Raw genomic sequence first — 18,686 nt, 5'->3', positions numbered from 1 at the left:
TTATATCTGTGGGGTCAGTGGTTATGTCTCCTCTTCCATTTCTGATCTTATTTATTTGCAGCCTCTGTCTTCTTCTTTTTGTCAATCTTGCTAAGGGTCCGTCAATCTTATTTATTTTCTCAAAGAACCAGCTTCTGGTTTTATTGATTTTCTCAATTGTTTTCATGTTCTCAATTTCATTTATTTCTGCTCTAATCTTTGTTATTTCTTTCCTTTTGCTTGCTTTGGGGTTAGTTTGCTCTTCTTTCTCTTGTTCTTCCAAGTGGACAGTTAATTCCTCAATTTTTGCCCTTTCTTCTTTTTTGATATAGGCAGTTATGGCAATAAATTTCCCTCTTAGCACGCCTTTACTGTGTCCCATAAGTTTTGCTGTGTTGTGTTTTCATTTTCATTTGCCTCGAGATATTTACTGATTTCTCTTGTAATTTCTTCCTTGACCCGCTGGTTGTTTAAGAGTGTGTTGTTGAGCCTCCACATATTTGAGATTTTTCTGGTGCTCTGCCTATTATTGATTTCCAACTTCATTCCTTTATGATCTGAGAAAGTGTTTTTTATTATTTCAATCTTTTAAAATTTATTGGGACTTGCTTTGTGACCCAGCATATGGTCTATCAAATATGGTCTATCTTTGAGAATGATCCATGAGCACTTGAGAAAAAGGTGTATCCTGCTGTTGTGGGGTGTAACGTTCTATAAATGTGTGTTAAGTCTAGCTCATTTATTGTATTGTTCAAATTCTTTGTTTCTTTATTGATCCTCTGTCTAGATGTTCTGTCCATTGATGAGAGTGGGGAATTGAAATCTCCAATTATTATGGTAGATGTGTCTATTTCTCTTTTCAGTGTTTGATGAGAGTGGGGAATTGAAGTCTCCAATTATTATGGTAGATGTGTCTATTTCCTTTTCAGTGTTTTCATGTTTGCTACATATATTTTGTAGCATTCTGGTTTGGTGCATAAATATTTATGATTGTTATGTCTTCATGCTGAATTGTTCCTTTTATTAGTATATAATATCCTTCTTTGTCTCTTTTAAGTGTTTTACATTTGAAGTCTAATTTCTTGGATATTTGTATAGCTACTTTTTCTGGTTGTTATTTGCATGAAATATGTTTTCCCAACCTTTCACTTTCAACCTATGTTTATCTTTGGGTCTAAGATGTATTTCCTGTAGACAGCATATAGATGGGTCCTGTTTTTTAACCCATTCTGCCAGTCTATTACTTTTGATTTGGGAGTTCAGTCCATTAACATTTAGTGTTATTACTGTACGGGTAGTACTGTCTTCTACCATTTTCCCTTTTGTAGTTTTATATGTCATATCTAATTTCCCTTCTTGTTACCTTTACTCTTAGTCTTCCTTTCTACACTCTTCTCCACACCTCTCTCTTTTGTCTTTTTGTGTCCGTCTCTAGTGCTCCCTTTAGTATTTCTTGTAGAGCTGTTCTGTTGGTCACAAATTCTCTCAGTGATTTTTTGTCTGAGAATGTTTTAATTTCTACCTCATTTTTGAAGGACAATTTTGCTGTGTATAGAATTCTTGGTTGGCGGTTTCTCCCTTTTAGTAATTTAAATATATCATCCCACTGTCTTCTCGCCTCCATGGTTTCTGCTGAGAAATCTACACATAGTCTTATTGGGTTTCCCTTGTATGTGATGGATTGGTTTTCTTTTGCTGCTTTCATGATCCTCTCTTTCACTTTGACTCTGAAATTCTGATTAGTAAGTGTCTTGGAGTACCTCTGTTTGGATCTATTCTCTTTGGGGTACGCTGTACTTCTTGGATCTGTAATATTAAGTCTTTCATAAGAGTTGGGAAATTTTCAGTGATAATTTCCTCTGTTAGTTTTTCTTCTCCTTTTCCCTTCTCTTCTCCTTCTGGTGAACGCCACAGCATGTATATTCGTGTGCTTCATATTGTCATTCAGTTCCCTGAGTCCCTGCTCATATTTTTCTATTTTTTCCCCTATAGTTTCTGTTTCTTGTCAGATTTCAGATATTCCGTCCTCCGGTTCACTAATCCTATCCTTTGCCTCTCGAAATCTACCATTGTAGGTTTCCATTGTTTTTTTTTTTTTTTCATCTGTTCTACTGTGCCTTTCATCCCCATAAGTTCTGTGATTTGTTTTTTTAGACTTTCCATTTCTTCTTTTTGTTCATTCCTTGCCTTCTTCATATCTTCCCTCAATTGATTGATTTGGGTTTTGATGAGGTTTTCCATGCCTGTTCATATAACCTGAATTAATTGTTTTGGCTCCTGTATCTCATTTGAATTATTGGTTTGTTCCTTTGACTGGGCCATATCTTCAATTTCCCTGGTGTGATTTTTAATTTTTTGCTGGTGTCTAGACATTTAATTACCTTAATTAGGTTATTCTGGAGATTACTTTCCCTTCTTTTACCTAGGGTTTTCTTGCTGGATGAATTTGTTGTCTATCTGTTCTTTGACATTCAGTTCAGCTTTTTCTGGACCTCTAGCTTAGGTTTTGTTTAACAGAGGAGAATTTTTCGGTTCTTATTTCTTGCCCTACTTGTATGGTGCCTCTCCCCCCCCCCCCCCACCCTAAGGAGCGTCTACATAGGTATTATAGACCCCAGGCAGGTTTTCCCATACCAAACTGGCCTACTATCAGGGGGAAAGAGTCACCTGCGTCAGTTTTCCCCAAGGGTGAGACCCAGCAGGTTGAAAGACTTTTCTGTGAAGTCACTGTGCTCTGTTTTTCTTATCCTGCCCAGTGTGAGGTGCTTTTCTGCTTGTGGATCCCACCAGCATAAGATGATGTGGTACCTTTAACTTTGGTAGACTCTCCCTGCTGGGGGCGTCGTGGAGACAGAGGAGAGGTTGTAGGTTGGTTTTAATGGCTTCAAATTATCAAGCCCTGGTGTCTGAATTCCTTGAAGGAGGGATTCCACCTGAGTTGGGCTTCACCCCTCCCCTGGGGAAGGCACAGGCTCCAGACAAGCCCCAACACTTCTACCTATGCCTGGGGCATTTGCAGCCTGAGAAGTCCTGCCGCTGAATCCGGAGGCAGTCAACCCTTTGTAGAAACACAATCACGAAAACCTCTGTTTCTTTTCTTTTTTTTTCCCGTTAGCCCAATGAACGACCTCTGCTTCAACCAGGTTCACCAGACCTGGTGTCCTATTTTTAGTAGTCAGAATTTGTTTATTAATGCCACAATTGGTGTTTGGTTGTGCTCAGCCCCTGCTGCTGTTAAAGTCTCTTTCCTTTCCCCTCTGGGAAGCAGACTGTAGGTGAGGGGCGCTGACCGCCACCCGGTGCGCCTTGGGGAGGTCATAGTTCTGGTGAGGCTCGCAGCCGGTCCAGCTGTTCCAGACTGTGGTACTCTGTGTGTACGGTCACTAATGTGGCTCCAGGAGCTGTTCTGTACCGTTCCTGGTTATTTAGTTGTTGTTCAGGAGGACGAACTAAAACGCGCACATTGCTAAGCTGCCATTGACCCCTCCTTCTTCCTAAAATCCGCCAGGTGTATCAGTAATGATCATTTTAATAAGAGGGATGATGTGTGGGGATTCTGTCTTTTCTGTGTGATTTTTCTGTAAAGCTTCTCTAAAACGACTTCTCTTATATATCTAGAAAAATAAAAATAAAATAAAAGGTAATGACCTTCTACAGCCCCAGATCTGGTTTGTACTTAAAGTTTAGGAAAATAGATGTTTTCCCATGTCTTGATTGCATGTTTTATTATGATTAATTTATCTGCAAGTAGCAGAATATCCCAAAATATAATGGCTTTAAATAAGATGAAAGTTTGGGTTTCACAAAAAAGTTGGAATTTTGGGATTCAGGGATTCTGAGTGTTTCTAGTCTCCCACCTCTGCCATCCCTAGAGTGTTGCCATCATCTTCATCCTTTCATACCTACCAGGCAAGGGATATCAGGGGAGATGAAGAAAGAATGAAGACAGGTCAAAAAGGGCATATCTATTCTCTCTTAAGGAGAGTTCCTGGAAACTTCTACCTGGTACTTTCACATATCTCCCCTTGGCCAGTACTTAGTCACATAGTCACACGTGACTACAGATGGGCCTAGGAAAGGTGGGTTTTCATTCTGGGCATCCATTTGGCCTCCATAGGAGAAATTGGAGTCACTGAATAGTCTCTGTGACAGTTATAATACACTTTGTCTCACAGGTGTAGGGAGCAGCGTGTTATTAGGGGAAAAGCAACTGCTGTCATACTAGAGTGAAGGAGAGCTGGATCGGTTTCTGTTGAGTGCTCCTGCCATACACCGGGGGACTTTGGTCAAAAAGGGCTTTGTAGTATTAATTTTTAAGATTGGGTACTGGTTTAAAGAAAGAGGTTATTATTTTACTTTATTTTGCAGGGAACTTAAATATTTTAATAGCATTATTGTTTTCTTGTGTTGCTACTGATTTGCACTTGTTTTCTTTCTTGAGCAATAAGTGCTGTTTTAGTTTCCTGGCTGCTAAAACAAATACCAGGCAGTGGGTTGGCTTAATAGTTTTGAAGCTAGAGGAATTAATTGGCTTACAGTTTTGAGACATAGGGCAAGTTCAAAATCGAGGCATTGGCAAGGTCATGCTTTTTCCCTGAAAACTGGCATTCTGGGGCTGACTGCTGTTGATCTTTTTTCGTTGGCTTTTCTGTCACATGGTAGTAGTGTGCATGCCAGTATCTTTTCCTCACTTGTCTGGGTTCTGTTGACTGGTTTCTTGCTCTTCCTGTGACTTCTTTTTCCAAGTCCTATTTCCTTTGCTTATAAGGAATTCAGGTGTATTAGAATAAGGCCCACTGTCATTCACTTTGGGCACCTTAACTCATATTCTCTTCTAAGGTCCTATTTATACATGGGTTCACATCAACAGAACCAGGGATTGAGACCTGAACATGCCATTTGTGGAGGACATGATTAAGTAATTTCTGCTTAAATCGTTTCTGTTACATTGAATTATATCACTAAATAACTAGATGAGTCACTTCTCTCAGCCCCTTTTTGTTACCTTCCCCAAATGAGTTTGAATTAGATCATTACCAGAGTTTTACATCTTTAATTACCTGATTTTAATGCAAGTTTTCTTATGTTGCACTGAAAATAGTGCATACACTGTATTTTCCACCTTGTTTACAAATTCTTTTAGAAGGTTTCCCAGCTTTTTTAGAAAGGTCATATTCCTGTTCAAAATTCTTGTTACAAATAGGAAAATGATTATCGGCTCAAAAAGGATTAAATAAATGACTTGTCAGGGATGAGATGTTGGAGAATTTAGTGTTTAACCCTTGATTAACATTTCCTGCTCTGGTACCCTGATGGTTTCAAAGGTAACCTTGGATATAGAAAATACTAAATATTACTCCCCTCTTTTTTGACATATCCTAGAATTCACCTGAAAGCATTGGAGTCCATTCAACAAAAAGTGAAGACGAGAATGGCAAGGAAAAGGAGCTACAGATGGAATCCCTGCTGGGGGCCTTTGAGAGCCTGGGCAAGGCCTGGCCACGGAACTTAGAGACCCAACGTAAGCACTAGAACCTATGTCTGAAGACCAGAGGTCACATAATGACACCAGAGATTTTCTGTGTAACAAAGTATAATTATTGTTTCTTGTAGACCCTTATTTATTATTTGTGAAAATTATTCAATATAAATTTTATTTCTACATCGGCAAATAATCTCACTGATCATGATACATTTCATGTAGATAGTTTGAGCATAAAATAATTCTGTTGCTCTTCTTTCTGTACTTTATTCTGAGGAATATGTAAAATGTATTAGTATGTTCTCTTCATCTAGAAATTAATGACTTTATTAAGTCTTCAGTAAGCAAGTGACAGCTCTAGTTCAGTGAGAAAACACACGACTTTCTGAGAGATTTTCAGAATTGGATGCATATTTCCAAAGGATTAAGTAAATAAATGATAAACTTTTATTCTAAGAGTAAGTTACAATTAGTTTGGAGGTCTTACGCTTGGGATGGCAGTTCTGTTGTAGTGAGCCTTAGGTGGGCCCTGCAGTGCATCTTGCTGGTCACCTCAGTTTTTTTGAATATCATAAAAAAAATTGATGATTATTTATGATTGGATTTGTTTCAAGCCAGACTTAACATAATCATTGAGTCTGTCATTCGTTATGTGAACTTTAACTTTTAAAAATGTTTGCTGTGTATTGGAAGGATTTTCTGAAAGGTATGAATTTGTAAGTGATCTTAATTCTTGATATTGTGTCATGGGTTACAGTGGAAGCCTGCTTATTTTACATCATTAGGACTACTAACTTTTGCTTGATAGGGAATTAAGTAAAAAAGATGATACACAAAACAGTTTAACATAACGCATATTTGTACATTCACTTGCCAGTTTTTGAAGGGAGGGCCAAGGTCTTTCCTTTGAGAATTTAACTGCTGACTGGCATTCCCCAGTGACTTCTCATGTAAATCGAGCTCAGTAATACATAATTTGTGGTTTTGGTTTTAGTTTCTTTAAAATGGAGAAATTGCATTTTAAAGAAATTACAAAGTTACAGATTACAAAAAATGAAAGAATCCAAGTGCAGAATTCTTAAAGATTCTTACAACTCCCCTATCTTTACATTTGTTAGAGTCCTACTAAATTTGGCAGCATCTGAGAAATAACTCTTTCGCTGTGTTTATTTTCTTGTTTTATCAGGTAGCATAGCATTACATTATATAATTGTAATAATAAGTAAAGTTGGCATAAGGGGTTTGGGATGAGCATTGCAGATTCTTGGTAAGCTTACATAATACAGAAGCTTCTGAGTATGCAGAAAGGAGCTCCTAGTCTCCAGATTTCTCTTGCTTTGCCTATCATTCAGGGTGGTTGAGAGGCTGTGTCAGTTCCATGGAGAATGATATTGCCTTGAAAGTGAACATTTATGAACAGTTACATAGGACCTTGAGGGGGTGGGAGGTTCTGATCAAAGAAATCTGTTTAGGAAAGGGGCACAAAGTTACACTGAAGTTTTACTTAAAGGCTGAAATTTAATTAAATTTTAATTTAATTAAAATTAAAATTTAATTTATTGTTTTATTTGTCCTTCCTCTGCCCTGGCTGCTCCCTCCCACGATGCCAACTGTCTTTCTCTATCCCTCTGCCTCTCTCTTGCTGTCTCTGTCCCTCCGTCTTGCCGTTATTCTCTCTGTCCCTCTGCCTGTCTGTCTCTTACTTGCTCTTTCTTTTGGTCCTTTGCCCTCTCTGTTGTGCTCTGTCCCACTCTATCTTTGTTCCCAGGTTGCTATCGTCAGGAGCTGTGCAAATTGATGTGTGAGCGGCTAAAACTCAGTACTTGGAAAGTGCAGCTAGGAGTCCTACAGTCAATGAATGCCTTTTTTCAGGGGTAATTTGCTTCACAATTCAGTTATTTATTTTGTCTTTTTCCTCCCTCAACATTTTATATATTATCAGTGGAATTCTTTTAAATGTTTAAATTAGTAACTAAAGTGACGTTGTAAAATGATGCATGCAGAGAGAAATTGTGTCAGAAGGGCTTTGGAATATTTCTTAACATCTGTCTTTTGTGTCTTGCTTTCTGATTTGTATAGATTAATGCTTTTGGAAGAAGAACATGCTGATCCTGAGGCTTTGGCTGAAATTCTCCTTGAGACTTGTAAATCAATCACATATTCTTTAGGTGAGTGTGGTAAACTGAAATTGATGAGGAGTCCTAATTTTAAAGCTCAGGAACTAAGCTTCAAATATTCCTTACCTTATCCTAGGATTGTGAAACAACTACTTAACTGTCCAACTTAATATATACTCTGTATGTACCCCCATACTGATAGACCTTCAGCTGTAACTGTAATGTTGGATTTTAGCACCTAGGTTAGAAAAACCTTTGTGGCAAGTATTTCTTTTTAGAGCTTAATTGGAAATAATTTCATACTTAAAAGTTGCAGGGCAGTACATCTCATACCTGTATAAACTTTACCCAGAGTCACCTATTAACATTTTGCCCCATTTGCTTTATTTGTACCTTCTCTATATACATATTTTTTCTGAATTGTTTGAAAGTATATTGCCTACAACATACTCACTTTCTCTCAAGTTCTTCAGTGTATATTCTCTTCCATCACCATGGTACAGTTATCAGTCTTAGATGTATAATACTGTTGCAGTTTTTGTTCGTTTTTTTTTTTAGAGCAAGTAGGTAAGAAATTTGTTAAGCGGGCCCTCTTGCAAATAAAGAAAGATAGAGGGCAAGAGGCAATAAGCAATGCCAGGCCATTTGCTTTATAAATTAGCTTTATTTATCCTCCTTCCCCCTTCCTCATCCGGGGCTCTTCCGCCTACCCTCCCCTCTCCCCAGGGTGGTGCCTGATAGTAGATAGTGCATTTGGGTGGATACATGGGTTCCACTGATACAGTATTTTTAATCAAATGTTTATCATACATATTCCAGTTTTGGCAACACTTTACCCACCTTCCTTTGTCTTGTATGATGTTGACAGTTTTGAAGAATAAAGCCCCCTCTCCCTCTTTATTATCCAAATAGAATTTGTGTCTGTCTGATGTTTCTCATGGTTAGACCCAGGTTATGAGTTCCGGTAGGGACACTCCTGAGTGATGTCGTGTCCTTCTCATGGAGAGGTGTGCGGTGTCTGCCTGCCCTCATTGGTGATGGTGCCCACCAGCTTCCTCTACTTCATGCTTACTGTTTTTTTCCCTGTGTCAAATAAACAGTCTGTAGGAACATATTTTAAAACCTTGCAAATACCATGTTCCTCTTCAAAAATTTCTCTAGATTGGGCATGAATCATTGATTTTTTTTCCCCCAAAACTAAGAGTCTATCAAATGATGATTTTCCAATTCTCACATTTCCTCAACATTTACCATTTGACTTTCTATTGTAAGCAAGATCCCTGACTTCTCCTCTGTCTCTTTATTTATCTGTTCATTGGTAGGACTCGAACATTCCTTTCTTTCCCCAATTACAGTTTATTATTTTCCTTAATTATATTTATTGCTCAGTTTTCCCCAGATTTGGCCAGTGGAAACCTCTTCAGGCTGGCTCCAGTGTCCTTTTGACAAACTACTATTGTTCTTTTCGGCTTTTCTGTACTTTGTAGCATAACAAGGTGTCACAGATTCATTTTGTGCCTTCTCTGCCCAGGCCTGATTATGTGTTAACTTTTAGGGAGATGATTTCACAGTGAACTAGATATAATATGTAAAATAGATATATGGGAGCCTATTTTTGGAGCAGTTCTTAGAGGCAGTGTGCTTTAATGGATATAGAATTGGCAGCTGGAAAACCTACCTTTTCAGGGTCCCAAGTGCCCCCGAGCTGTTCTCTAAACACTGTTGTCTAATGTTCTTTGGTAAATTAAGGAAGGTCATGCAAACATAAAGGCCTTTCATAGGTATGATATGAAGATGAATGTGTGTTTGAAATAGTGTCTTTTGGTCCCCCAATTCTAAAATGGGTCCTCTAAAACACTGTCATTTGTTGGGGTGATTGGTATATTTTGGTTGACAATTTTTTGTTCCCCTAAAATAAGAAGTATGGACATATAGCACATTTCAAGGTTGTGTTTGAGAATTAGCAAAGGGAAGATTACTTAAAAATTATGTGTTTTATCTTGCCCTGAAATTGAAAATTCTGAGCCTCTTTCTTTTAGTAACACTAATTTAATATGAAAGGTTCTGTTTTTAAGGACTATAAACAAATAATATGAACTGAATGACTTCCTTCTTAGAAAATAAGACCTACTCATCTGTGAGAACTGAAGCTTTATCTGTATTAGAATTACTGCTTAAAAAACTTGAAGGTGAGTTCTTCTCTTCTTCCTCTTTTTTTCCCTTGTTTTGCCTGGATTAAGAATGGAGAAGATGGGACAGTTTTCTCTGGGACCTTGTATATTTGCTGTTTGTGTTATTTCTTTGCTTAGTAATTAAAATGCCTCTCTTAGGGTCCATAAAATAGGCTTTTTAGACTCAGTAACATTAGATATCTCATAATCCCTTTATTCTTTATTAGAAGAGCTAAGGCACTTAGTTATATCGTCTTATTCTCACAGTTTGCCAGGTACATTCTGATATATTACAGATGAGGAAAATAAGGCTAGAAGATTGAAAGCTTGAAGCCACATTGCTAGAAAGTGGAGAGCCTCATAAACAGGATTTAGGATCTGATCTACTTTATCATTTTGTAACATTTTCAGTATGTATGGACATACCTCATTTTATGGTGCTTCACAGGTAGTATGTTTTTTACAGATTGAAGGTTTGTGGTAACCCTCTGTTGAGCAAGTCTGTCAGCACCATTTTTCCAAAAGCATGTACTCACTTTGTGTGTCTGTGTCACATTTTTGGTAATTCTCATATTTCACTTTCTTAGTACTATATCTGTGATGGTGATCTGTTATCAGTTATCTTTGATGTTACTGTTGTAATTGTTTTGGGTGCTATGAACTACATCCATTTAAGATGGTGAACTTAATTCATAAATATGTGTGTTCTGACTGTACCATCGACTGGCCAGTCCATTTTCTCTGTCCTTCTCCTCAGGTCTTCCTATTACCTGAGATACAACAGTATTGAAATTAAGCCAATTAATAACCCTCCAATGGGTTCAAGTGAAAGGAAGAGCCACACGCTTCTCACTTTAAAGCAAAGACCAGAAATGATTTTAAGTTTAATGGTGAGGAAGATATGTTGAAAGCTGAAATAGGCCAAAAGTTAAGCCTTTTGCACCAAACAGCCAAGTTGTGAATGAAAAAGAAAAGCTCTTGAAGAAATTAAAAGTGCTACTCCAGTGAACACACAAACGATAAGTAAACAAAATGAAACAGCCTTATTGTTGATAATGGAGAAAATTTTAGTGGTCTGACAGAATAGTAACCCAACCATAACATTCCCTAAACCAATGCCTAATTTAGAGCAAGGCCCTAACTCTCTTTAATTCTCTGATGGCTGACAGAAGTGAGGAAACTACAGAAGAAAAGTTTATATTAGCAGCAGAGGTTGGGTCATGATGTTTAAGGAAAGAAGCTATCTCCGTAACATAAACGTACACGGTGAAATACCATATAGAAGCTGTAGCAAGTTATAAAGAAGATCTAGCTAGATAATTGATGAAGGTGGCTGGCTACAAGAAACAGCAGATTTGCAGTGTAGACAAAACAGCCTTATATTGGGAGAAGATGCCATCGAGAACCTTCATAGCCAGAGAGAAGAAGTCAATGCCTAATTTCAGAGTTTCAGAGGATAGGCTGATTCTATTGCTAGGGGCTAACACTGGTAATTTGAAGTTGAAGCTATTGGCCCTTAAGAATTATGCTGAACTTATTCTGCCTTTGCTTTCTAAATAGAATAACAAAGCCTGGATAAGAACATATCTATTATTAATATGGTTTAGTGAATATTATTATAAATTCACGGTTGAGACCTACTTCTCAGAAAAAAAAGATTCCTTTCAAAATAGTAGTGCTCGTTGACAATGTGCCTGGCACCCAACAGCTCCAGTGGAGGTGTTCAGTGAGATGAATGTAATTTTCATATGTGATAACACAGCAGCCATTTTGCACCTGATGGATCAAGAAGTCATTCTGACTTTGAAGTCTCATTATGAGAAATATAGTTTGTAAGGCTACAGCTGCCATAGGCAGTGATTTCTCTGGTGGATCTGGGCAAAGTAAATTGAAAATCTTCTGGAAAGGATTCGCCATTAAGAACATCTGTGATTCATGAGAGGAAATAAAAATATCAACATTAATAGGAGTTTGGAAGGAGTTGATTCCGATTGTGCCAGTTTGAAAGGATGTGTGTATCGTAGAAAAGCCATGTTTTAATCCTAATCTTACTTTGTAAAGGCAGCTGTTTCTTCTAATCCCTGTTTAGTACTGCATGTTTCAAACTGTAATTTAGATCCTCTCCCTGGAGATGTGACTAATCAAGAGTGGTTGTTAAGCTGGATTAGGTGGAGATGTGTCTCTACGCATTTGGGTGGGTTTTGATTAGTTCACTGGAATCCTATAACATTTTGGAGAAAATGGGAGATTCAGAGAGAGCAGAGAAGAATGACATAGTCACAAGAAGCAGAGAATCTACCAGCCAGCGACTTTTGGAGGTGAAGAAGGAAAATGTCTCCCAGGGTCCTTCATGAGACAGGAAGACAGGAGAGAAAGCTAGCAGATGATGACATGTTAGCCACGTGTCTTTCCAGATGAGAAAGAAGCGCTGACGGTCTGCCACGTGTCTTTCTAGATGGGAGAGAAATCCTGACGATGTTCACCATGTGCCTTTCCATTTGAGAGAGAAACTCTGAACTTCATCAGCCTTCTTGAACCAAGGTCTCTCTCTCGATGCCTTAGATTGGACATATCTATAGACTTCTTTTAATTGGAGCATTTTCTTGGCCTTAGAATTGTAAACTAGCAACTTATTAAATCCCCCTTTTAAAAAGCCATTCCATTCCTGTTATATTGCATTTCGGCATCTAGCAAACTAGAACACCTCATGGATGACTTTGAGAGATTCAAGACTTTGGTGGAGTAACTACACTGAAGCAACTGCAGATGTGGTGGAAATAGTGAGAGAACTAGACTTGGAAGTGGAGTCTGAGTATGTGACTGAATTGCTGCAATCTCATGATAAAACTTTAGAAGATGAAGAGTTGCTTCTTCTGGATGAGCAAAGACAGTGATGGAAAAGCTATGAACATTGTTGAAATGGCAACAAAAGATTTCAGTTATTGCATCAATTTAATTGATAAAGCACCGACAGGGTTTGAGAGGATAGACTGCAATTTTGAAAGAAGGTCTATTGAGTAGTGGGTAAAATGCTATCAAACAGCATCTCATGCTACAGAGAAATCTTTCCATGAAAAGAAGAGTCAATTGATGCGACTACCTTCATTCTTGTCTTATTTTATGAAATTACCACAGCCACCCCAGCCTTCATCAATCACCCTGATCAGTAAGCAGCCATCAACATCAAGGCAGGACTCTGTGCCAGCAAAAAGATTGTGAATTGCTGAAAACTCAGATGATGGTTAACATTTTTAGCAATAAAGTGTTTTTAATTAAGGTATGTATAATATTTTGGGGGGAAATAATGCTATTATACACTTAATAGACTACAATATAGTGCAAGCATAACTTTTATATGCGCCGGAAACCAAAACTTTGTGTGACTTGCTTTATTGTGCTGTTTGCTTGATTGCTGTGCTCTGGAATTAAACCTGCAATATCTCTGAGGTATGCTTGTATATAGTTCTCTGATGCTTTCTTTAAAGAAGTAAGTAATAAGGTGTCACCTCTTTAAACTGACTTTGCAATTACAAAATTTATTCAAGATTTTATTTACTGAGAGTATTTTATAAAGCAGCCTTTTGTTGTAATTGGAAGGCTGTTTTGCTACTATGTATCTTGCCTTGCTACTTCTCATTTTGCTTCATAGTAGCTCATTTTTCTTTTCCCAGCTTGCACTGAAGAAGGAGTATGAAACTCATTGATAAGCTTTTAAATTTTTTTTATTTTTAAATGTTTTTTTAATTGTAAAATATAACATATATACAAAGAAAAGAAAGAAAACAATAATTTTTCAAAGCATACTTCAACAAGTAGTTACTGAACAGATCCCAGAATTTGTCATGGGCTACCATTCCGTCATGTCGAAGTTTTCCTTCTAACTACTCCAAAACACTGGAAGCTAGAAGGAGTATTAATATAGTGATTCAGCAGTCATATTCATTCGTTAAATCCCATTTTCTCTGTTATACCTCCTTCTCCTCTGATCCTTCTCCCGATCTATAGTGATCTTTGGGCAAGACCCATTCTAACTTTATCATGTTGAGAAGGGGTATTGACACTAAAGGATAGGAGAATGTAATTAATTGATAGTCTTGGAGAGGCTGGATTTATCTGATCGAGGAACCCTCTGGAAATTATAGGATCCAGGAATGGAAACCTAATGCGTGAAGCCTATATAGAGTCTTAGTTTGAGCCCGGTATTCTTAAGGGTCAAGAGGCTGGTTGGGGTTTAGCAAACCATGGCAATTAGCACTATCTAACTGAAACTTGCATAAGATTAGCTTCCAGAATATCCTCTTGACTCGATTTCATCTCTCTTGGCCACTGATGCCTTATTTTATTGCACTTATATGCTTTTAGGTTATTTTAGGTTATTAGGTTAATATCTGTCATCATTATATATTAATCTGTTCCCACTGGGGTGCTTTGTATTGATTTTGGAGATATAGAGGGTTTATGGAGGAAAAATAGAATAGTTTTCATTTTTTTCTTACTCATTCTATAAGAATTATTTGCTTTTCTTTTTTTCTTTCCTTTCAGAATCTAAACAGTGGGAAAGTTTGACATCTGAGTGCCGAGTGCTCCTGATTGAGTCTTTAGCCACTATGGAGACGGATAGCAGACCTGAACTTCAGGAGAAAGCATCATCACTGAAGAGAACACTTGAAAATCTGTAATAAATTAGAAGGGGAAGAAACAAACAAGTGCCATGTTTATTGGGGGTTGAAATATTGGTATTCTTTGAAAAACCAAGTGGGGTAAAGTAAGATTAATCTGTTAGCATGCATCATTCCTTGGCTGAAATAAAAAAAAATGCCTTAAAATTTGATCCCTATTAGCTTTATTTTACTTGATGCTTTTAAAGTATTTGGGTTGAATGAGCTTAATGGAACTTGGATGTTTGAGAAGTGGTTGTAGATAAAATTGGCAGAAATAGTTATTATCAAAGAAATTAGAGCTGTCATTAAAAGGAATTATTGAACAGAGTTACAGAGCAGGCTGGATAAAACCTTTACAACTGTATTTGAATTAAACATTTTTTTTCAGGACAGGTCCCCTATAAATCACTTAATTTTAATCCCTTTGTTTTACACCCAAAGAAATAGACTATAAGATGACATTACTTCCTTTTTTGAGGCCCTTGGCAATCCAAGTGTGTGATGTCCTGTTCAGTACACTTTCTTTTATAACCTGCTGTCATCTTCAGTGCTGACCTTAGCCTATCTTCAGGTGAGATGCATTAGGGTACCATCCAGCAGTCTTTGTACCAAAGCTTAACAAACCACTGTCTGAGCATCACTGGAGTCTTGAAAGCAAAAAGCTGAACATTGTCACTGGGTTAGAGAACTGATTTTTAGAAAATGATTGTTTAGCATCTTGGCAGATTAAGAGGGGAATTCAGTCTTTTTCATATAGGCAGATAAAGTAGATGATGACAAGATTGCTCATTCTGTCTGTATCTGTTTGCTTATTTTGTAAAACCAAAAACAACCCTCAAAATTCAAACAGTTGTCTTAGTTTAGAACATTTACCATCTCAAAACTGTAAAGCCAATTTAAAACTTTTGTTCCACTTTTATGCTAACAGCATCACTCTGTAGGGTTGAGAGGAAATTATTTTAATTAGCCATCTGGGAATTACTTTTGTTTTTAATGCCAGTTCTTAAAATAACATGGTACCACTCCAAGTAAATAATTGCAGGTAGGGTTTCTTCCCTTCCTTCTACTGCTCATGCCTCTACCTACGGTTATAGGGGAAGGGGAAAAACATGTACATGTTTATAGTAAACTGAGCACTGTAGCTCATCTTGGATTCTAGAGCACAAGATTGGATTAGACTCAACACTGAGCCCTTACTGACATTAACATCATGCTGGAAACTCCATGTTCATTATTTTCGGTGGTCTCCACTGACCAATATATTTCAAACTTTTTTGATCATGACTCACAGTAACCAATAATTTTTTACATTATGTCCTAGAACATAACATGTGTGTGAATATAGAATCCTTAACTAAAATAAATGTTTCATGAAATAACACTTACCCTTACGTGATGCACTTTGATATGTCTCTCCATTTTTCTCCGTTCTCTCCCTCCTCCTCTGCCCTCCCCCTCTCTCTATTTTAAATGCTATTCTGAATTCTTTCCTAACTTGTAGCTAGGTTGCTACTCATGGATTGAAAAGCATTGCTATAGGTAGTACCTACACTTGGCTGTATGTTGCTGTTTTGAAGTTCCTTGCTGATTGGAAAAGGGTTTAATGAAATTTAAGTGTAGTTGGTGTGTATTACCAAAATCATCCTCTTCTGTTAAAATTGTAAGTTTTCCTAACATTGTGTATTTTAAAGAGCCTGTCATGGACTTCCACTTGAAAATGGCTTTTGCTTGGGGAAAAGCCAACTTTTGATGTTTTTCAGAAAGCTTATAACCTCACAGTACTTGGTATTTTCCAGGTCGGTATTTCTGCTTTCACTAAGTGCCCTCTAACTTTCATTTATGGTGCCTGGTGTCCTCTTCCTAGGCAAGAATGCAATGAAGGTTAGGTGTTTTCAAAAAGAAAGAGTATAAAAACAAGACTTGTGCTCTTAGTTCACATGAAATGGTGAAACCTCATCAGTTTGTCTGCTTTTGAAACATTTTATTTAATAACGGGAATTTCCCTTGGTGCTGAGAGTGGTGCTAAGACACCTGTACCTTAGTGCTTAATGCCATAATTCCTTTTATTTTAGCTTTCTAAGCACATTTCTATCACACATTTAATGCCTTCATCTTAACTGGTGAAATCATTTGCACAAGTAATGTAAAACCATTGCTTCCCAGTGCAGCTATGTTTAGTGTGCACGTGTGCACACATTTTAGAAGGGTTAAAAATGCAACGCCTGTAATTGTGGGGCATTGATACTGGTGAACAGGTGACAAAAGGACCTTGCATGTTTATATCTTTGGCCTTTATTTTCCAAAGCTATCTGGCATAGATTTTGATTATTTTCTTCCTGGGACTATTCAGAGCTACTTGTCATACAGTTTGTTGTTTTAAAGGATCTAAATGCTGAATTCCTTTTTCCTGGCATTAGTGCACTATATCTCCATGGATTTATAGATATGTGAAAAAGAGGTGTTTGTAGTTTGGCAGTTGGGCATCAGAACAATGAAAGTAATATAAGATTGTCATTTTGTCAAAGAGCAGCAAGTTCTTTGTGATCAGTTTACATTTCCCAGTGTGTCTGCCTCTAATAGTCTACCTACACAATGAAATTGGCTCATCACCTCATCTTCACTGTTCTCCCTTTCCATCTTTTATTTGTGTGCTTACTAAAAAGGAAAAGGAAAGAAAAAAAGGTGTGACTTTATTAGGCTGTGTTCCAATTACAACTGCACTGTGTGAACACTGTCTCTGCCCTTTGTGGGGAATTTCAACCTACTGCTGCCACAATGTATTCATGCTGCTTTTTAAGAACTACTGGGGGCTTATTTTGACATTGGCACTCATTGTACTGTACAGACTTATTAAATGGATGTATATGTAATAGATTTTTGTATTTTATATGCAGTCTTCATAGAATCCCCTGCAGTATGTACTCAGCTAGCTAAGCATGTGATGGTCTTATTTGAAAGGAAAATCCTACCCCTGACCAAGACGATATTAAATGGTAAATAAAAGCTGCATGATCTGTTCTTTTGAAGTAGTGGAATAATTTTTACCACTAGGAAAATGGCACAGTGTCCAAGACATTGACTGGTTATAAACACAAGAAACAAAAAAAGGGAGCTTACTGCTATATTCTGGCTGCCTCTAACAAGTAGAAATTGCTGGCTTAAGTCCCTGGGAGTCCAAGGCAAAGCAGAAATAAAAGCAAGGCACCTGAATGACTGCTGTGAGAAACTCGAAGAGAAGTTATCATTGAAAGATTTGATTTTCTGATAAAAGCAATCCCATCATGACCATGTAGAACAGCAAACAGCTCTCCTTGTGACCAAGATTACATGGCCATGGGCAGAGAATGTCAGAGGTATAGGCACATCCTATGTTGTGTAACCTGCCAAACATATTTTTGGCTGTGGAAGATAGGCTTGAAGAATGAGAGTTCTTACCATGCTTATTTTCTGGTAGTAGCCAACAAGCCTAAACTATTACCTCTTGGTATGTTTTTCGTTCTTTTTCCTTTGAAGCAGGTTCCAGGTTAATTGGTTAGAATGACAAATTGGTTAAGAAAAGAAAAGTGGAAAATCATGATGCTACAAAATTTGGAAATAATCAGCTCTTTGATCAATGATGCTTATTGACAGTTTTAAGTTTCTTTTTCTTTTTTTTTTTTACCTTTAAAATGATACTTCTTCTATATTTAAGCAGCATTGGTAAAACCTTCATTAAAAAATATATAGAACAGTAAGAAAACAATAAATGGAGAAACACCTAACTTTTGTTTGGTTATTCCTAAAAAGATTACTTTAAAACTATTTTTGGGTATTAGCAGTTAAGTATGTAATTCTATTGTGCTACTTTTGAACTCAGAATTTTTCAAATACAAAATCCTTTTTGAATATCATTGAAACAATGAATTCTTTTGTTTTAACTCATCACTATAAGGCCTCCATTGAAATAACCATTTCAAGTCTGGCCTCCATTGAAATAACCTGGCCATTCAAATAGTTCTTTCCCCTAGATGTGCTGTGATACATGATGTTCCCTTGGCATATCACATTCAAACTAGAAAATCTTGCAAGAAACGTGAAGAAAGTTCTTTTCTTCAGGCTGAAGGAAAATTATACCAGATAAAAACAAAGGTCCTCAGAAAAAATAAGAAGAGCATCATAAAAGGGAAATACCTAGGTAAATATGAAATACAATTCTTACAGCTGTTTCTGTTTTCCTCCTAATTTCTGTAAAATATATTTGACTTAAAAATTATAAATAGTGTTGATGGTGTATGTA

The 18,686-nt window shown here is 37.2% G+C and overlaps 1 protein-coding gene across 3 annotated transcripts in view; it reads left to right on the top strand.

Moving 5' to 3' along the window:
* ECPAS (Ecm29 proteasome adaptor and scaffold) overlaps positions 1-14,580 on the top strand; it is a 171,809-nt gene extending 157,229 nt beyond the window's left edge. For all 3 annotated transcript variants that reach the window (XM_077141840.1, XM_077141855.1, XM_077141847.1), the window contains 5 exons: positions 5,362-5,500; positions 7,230-7,335; positions 7,541-7,629; positions 9,696-9,767; positions 14,292-14,580. In XM_077141840.1, the coding sequence (XP_076997955.1) occupies positions 5,362-5,500; positions 7,230-7,335; positions 7,541-7,629; positions 9,696-9,767; positions 14,292-14,428 (543 nt within the window). In that variant the 3' untranslated portion in view covers positions 14,429-14,580. The remainder of the gene's footprint in view (positions 1-5,361; positions 5,501-7,229; positions 7,336-7,540; positions 7,630-9,695; positions 9,768-14,291) is intronic.
* Positions 14,581-18,686: the final 4,106 nt, after the last annotated feature.

Source organism: Tamandua tetradactyla, chromosome 2 (genome assembly GCF_023851605.1).
Source record: "Tamandua tetradactyla isolate mTamTet1 chromosome 2, mTamTet1.pri, whole genome shotgun sequence".
Lineage (NCBI taxonomy): Eukaryota > Metazoa > Chordata > Mammalia > Pilosa > Myrmecophagidae > Tamandua > Tamandua tetradactyla.
Note: the sequence above shows the minus strand (reverse complement) of the source record. Positions and strands in the feature narration are given on the sequence as shown.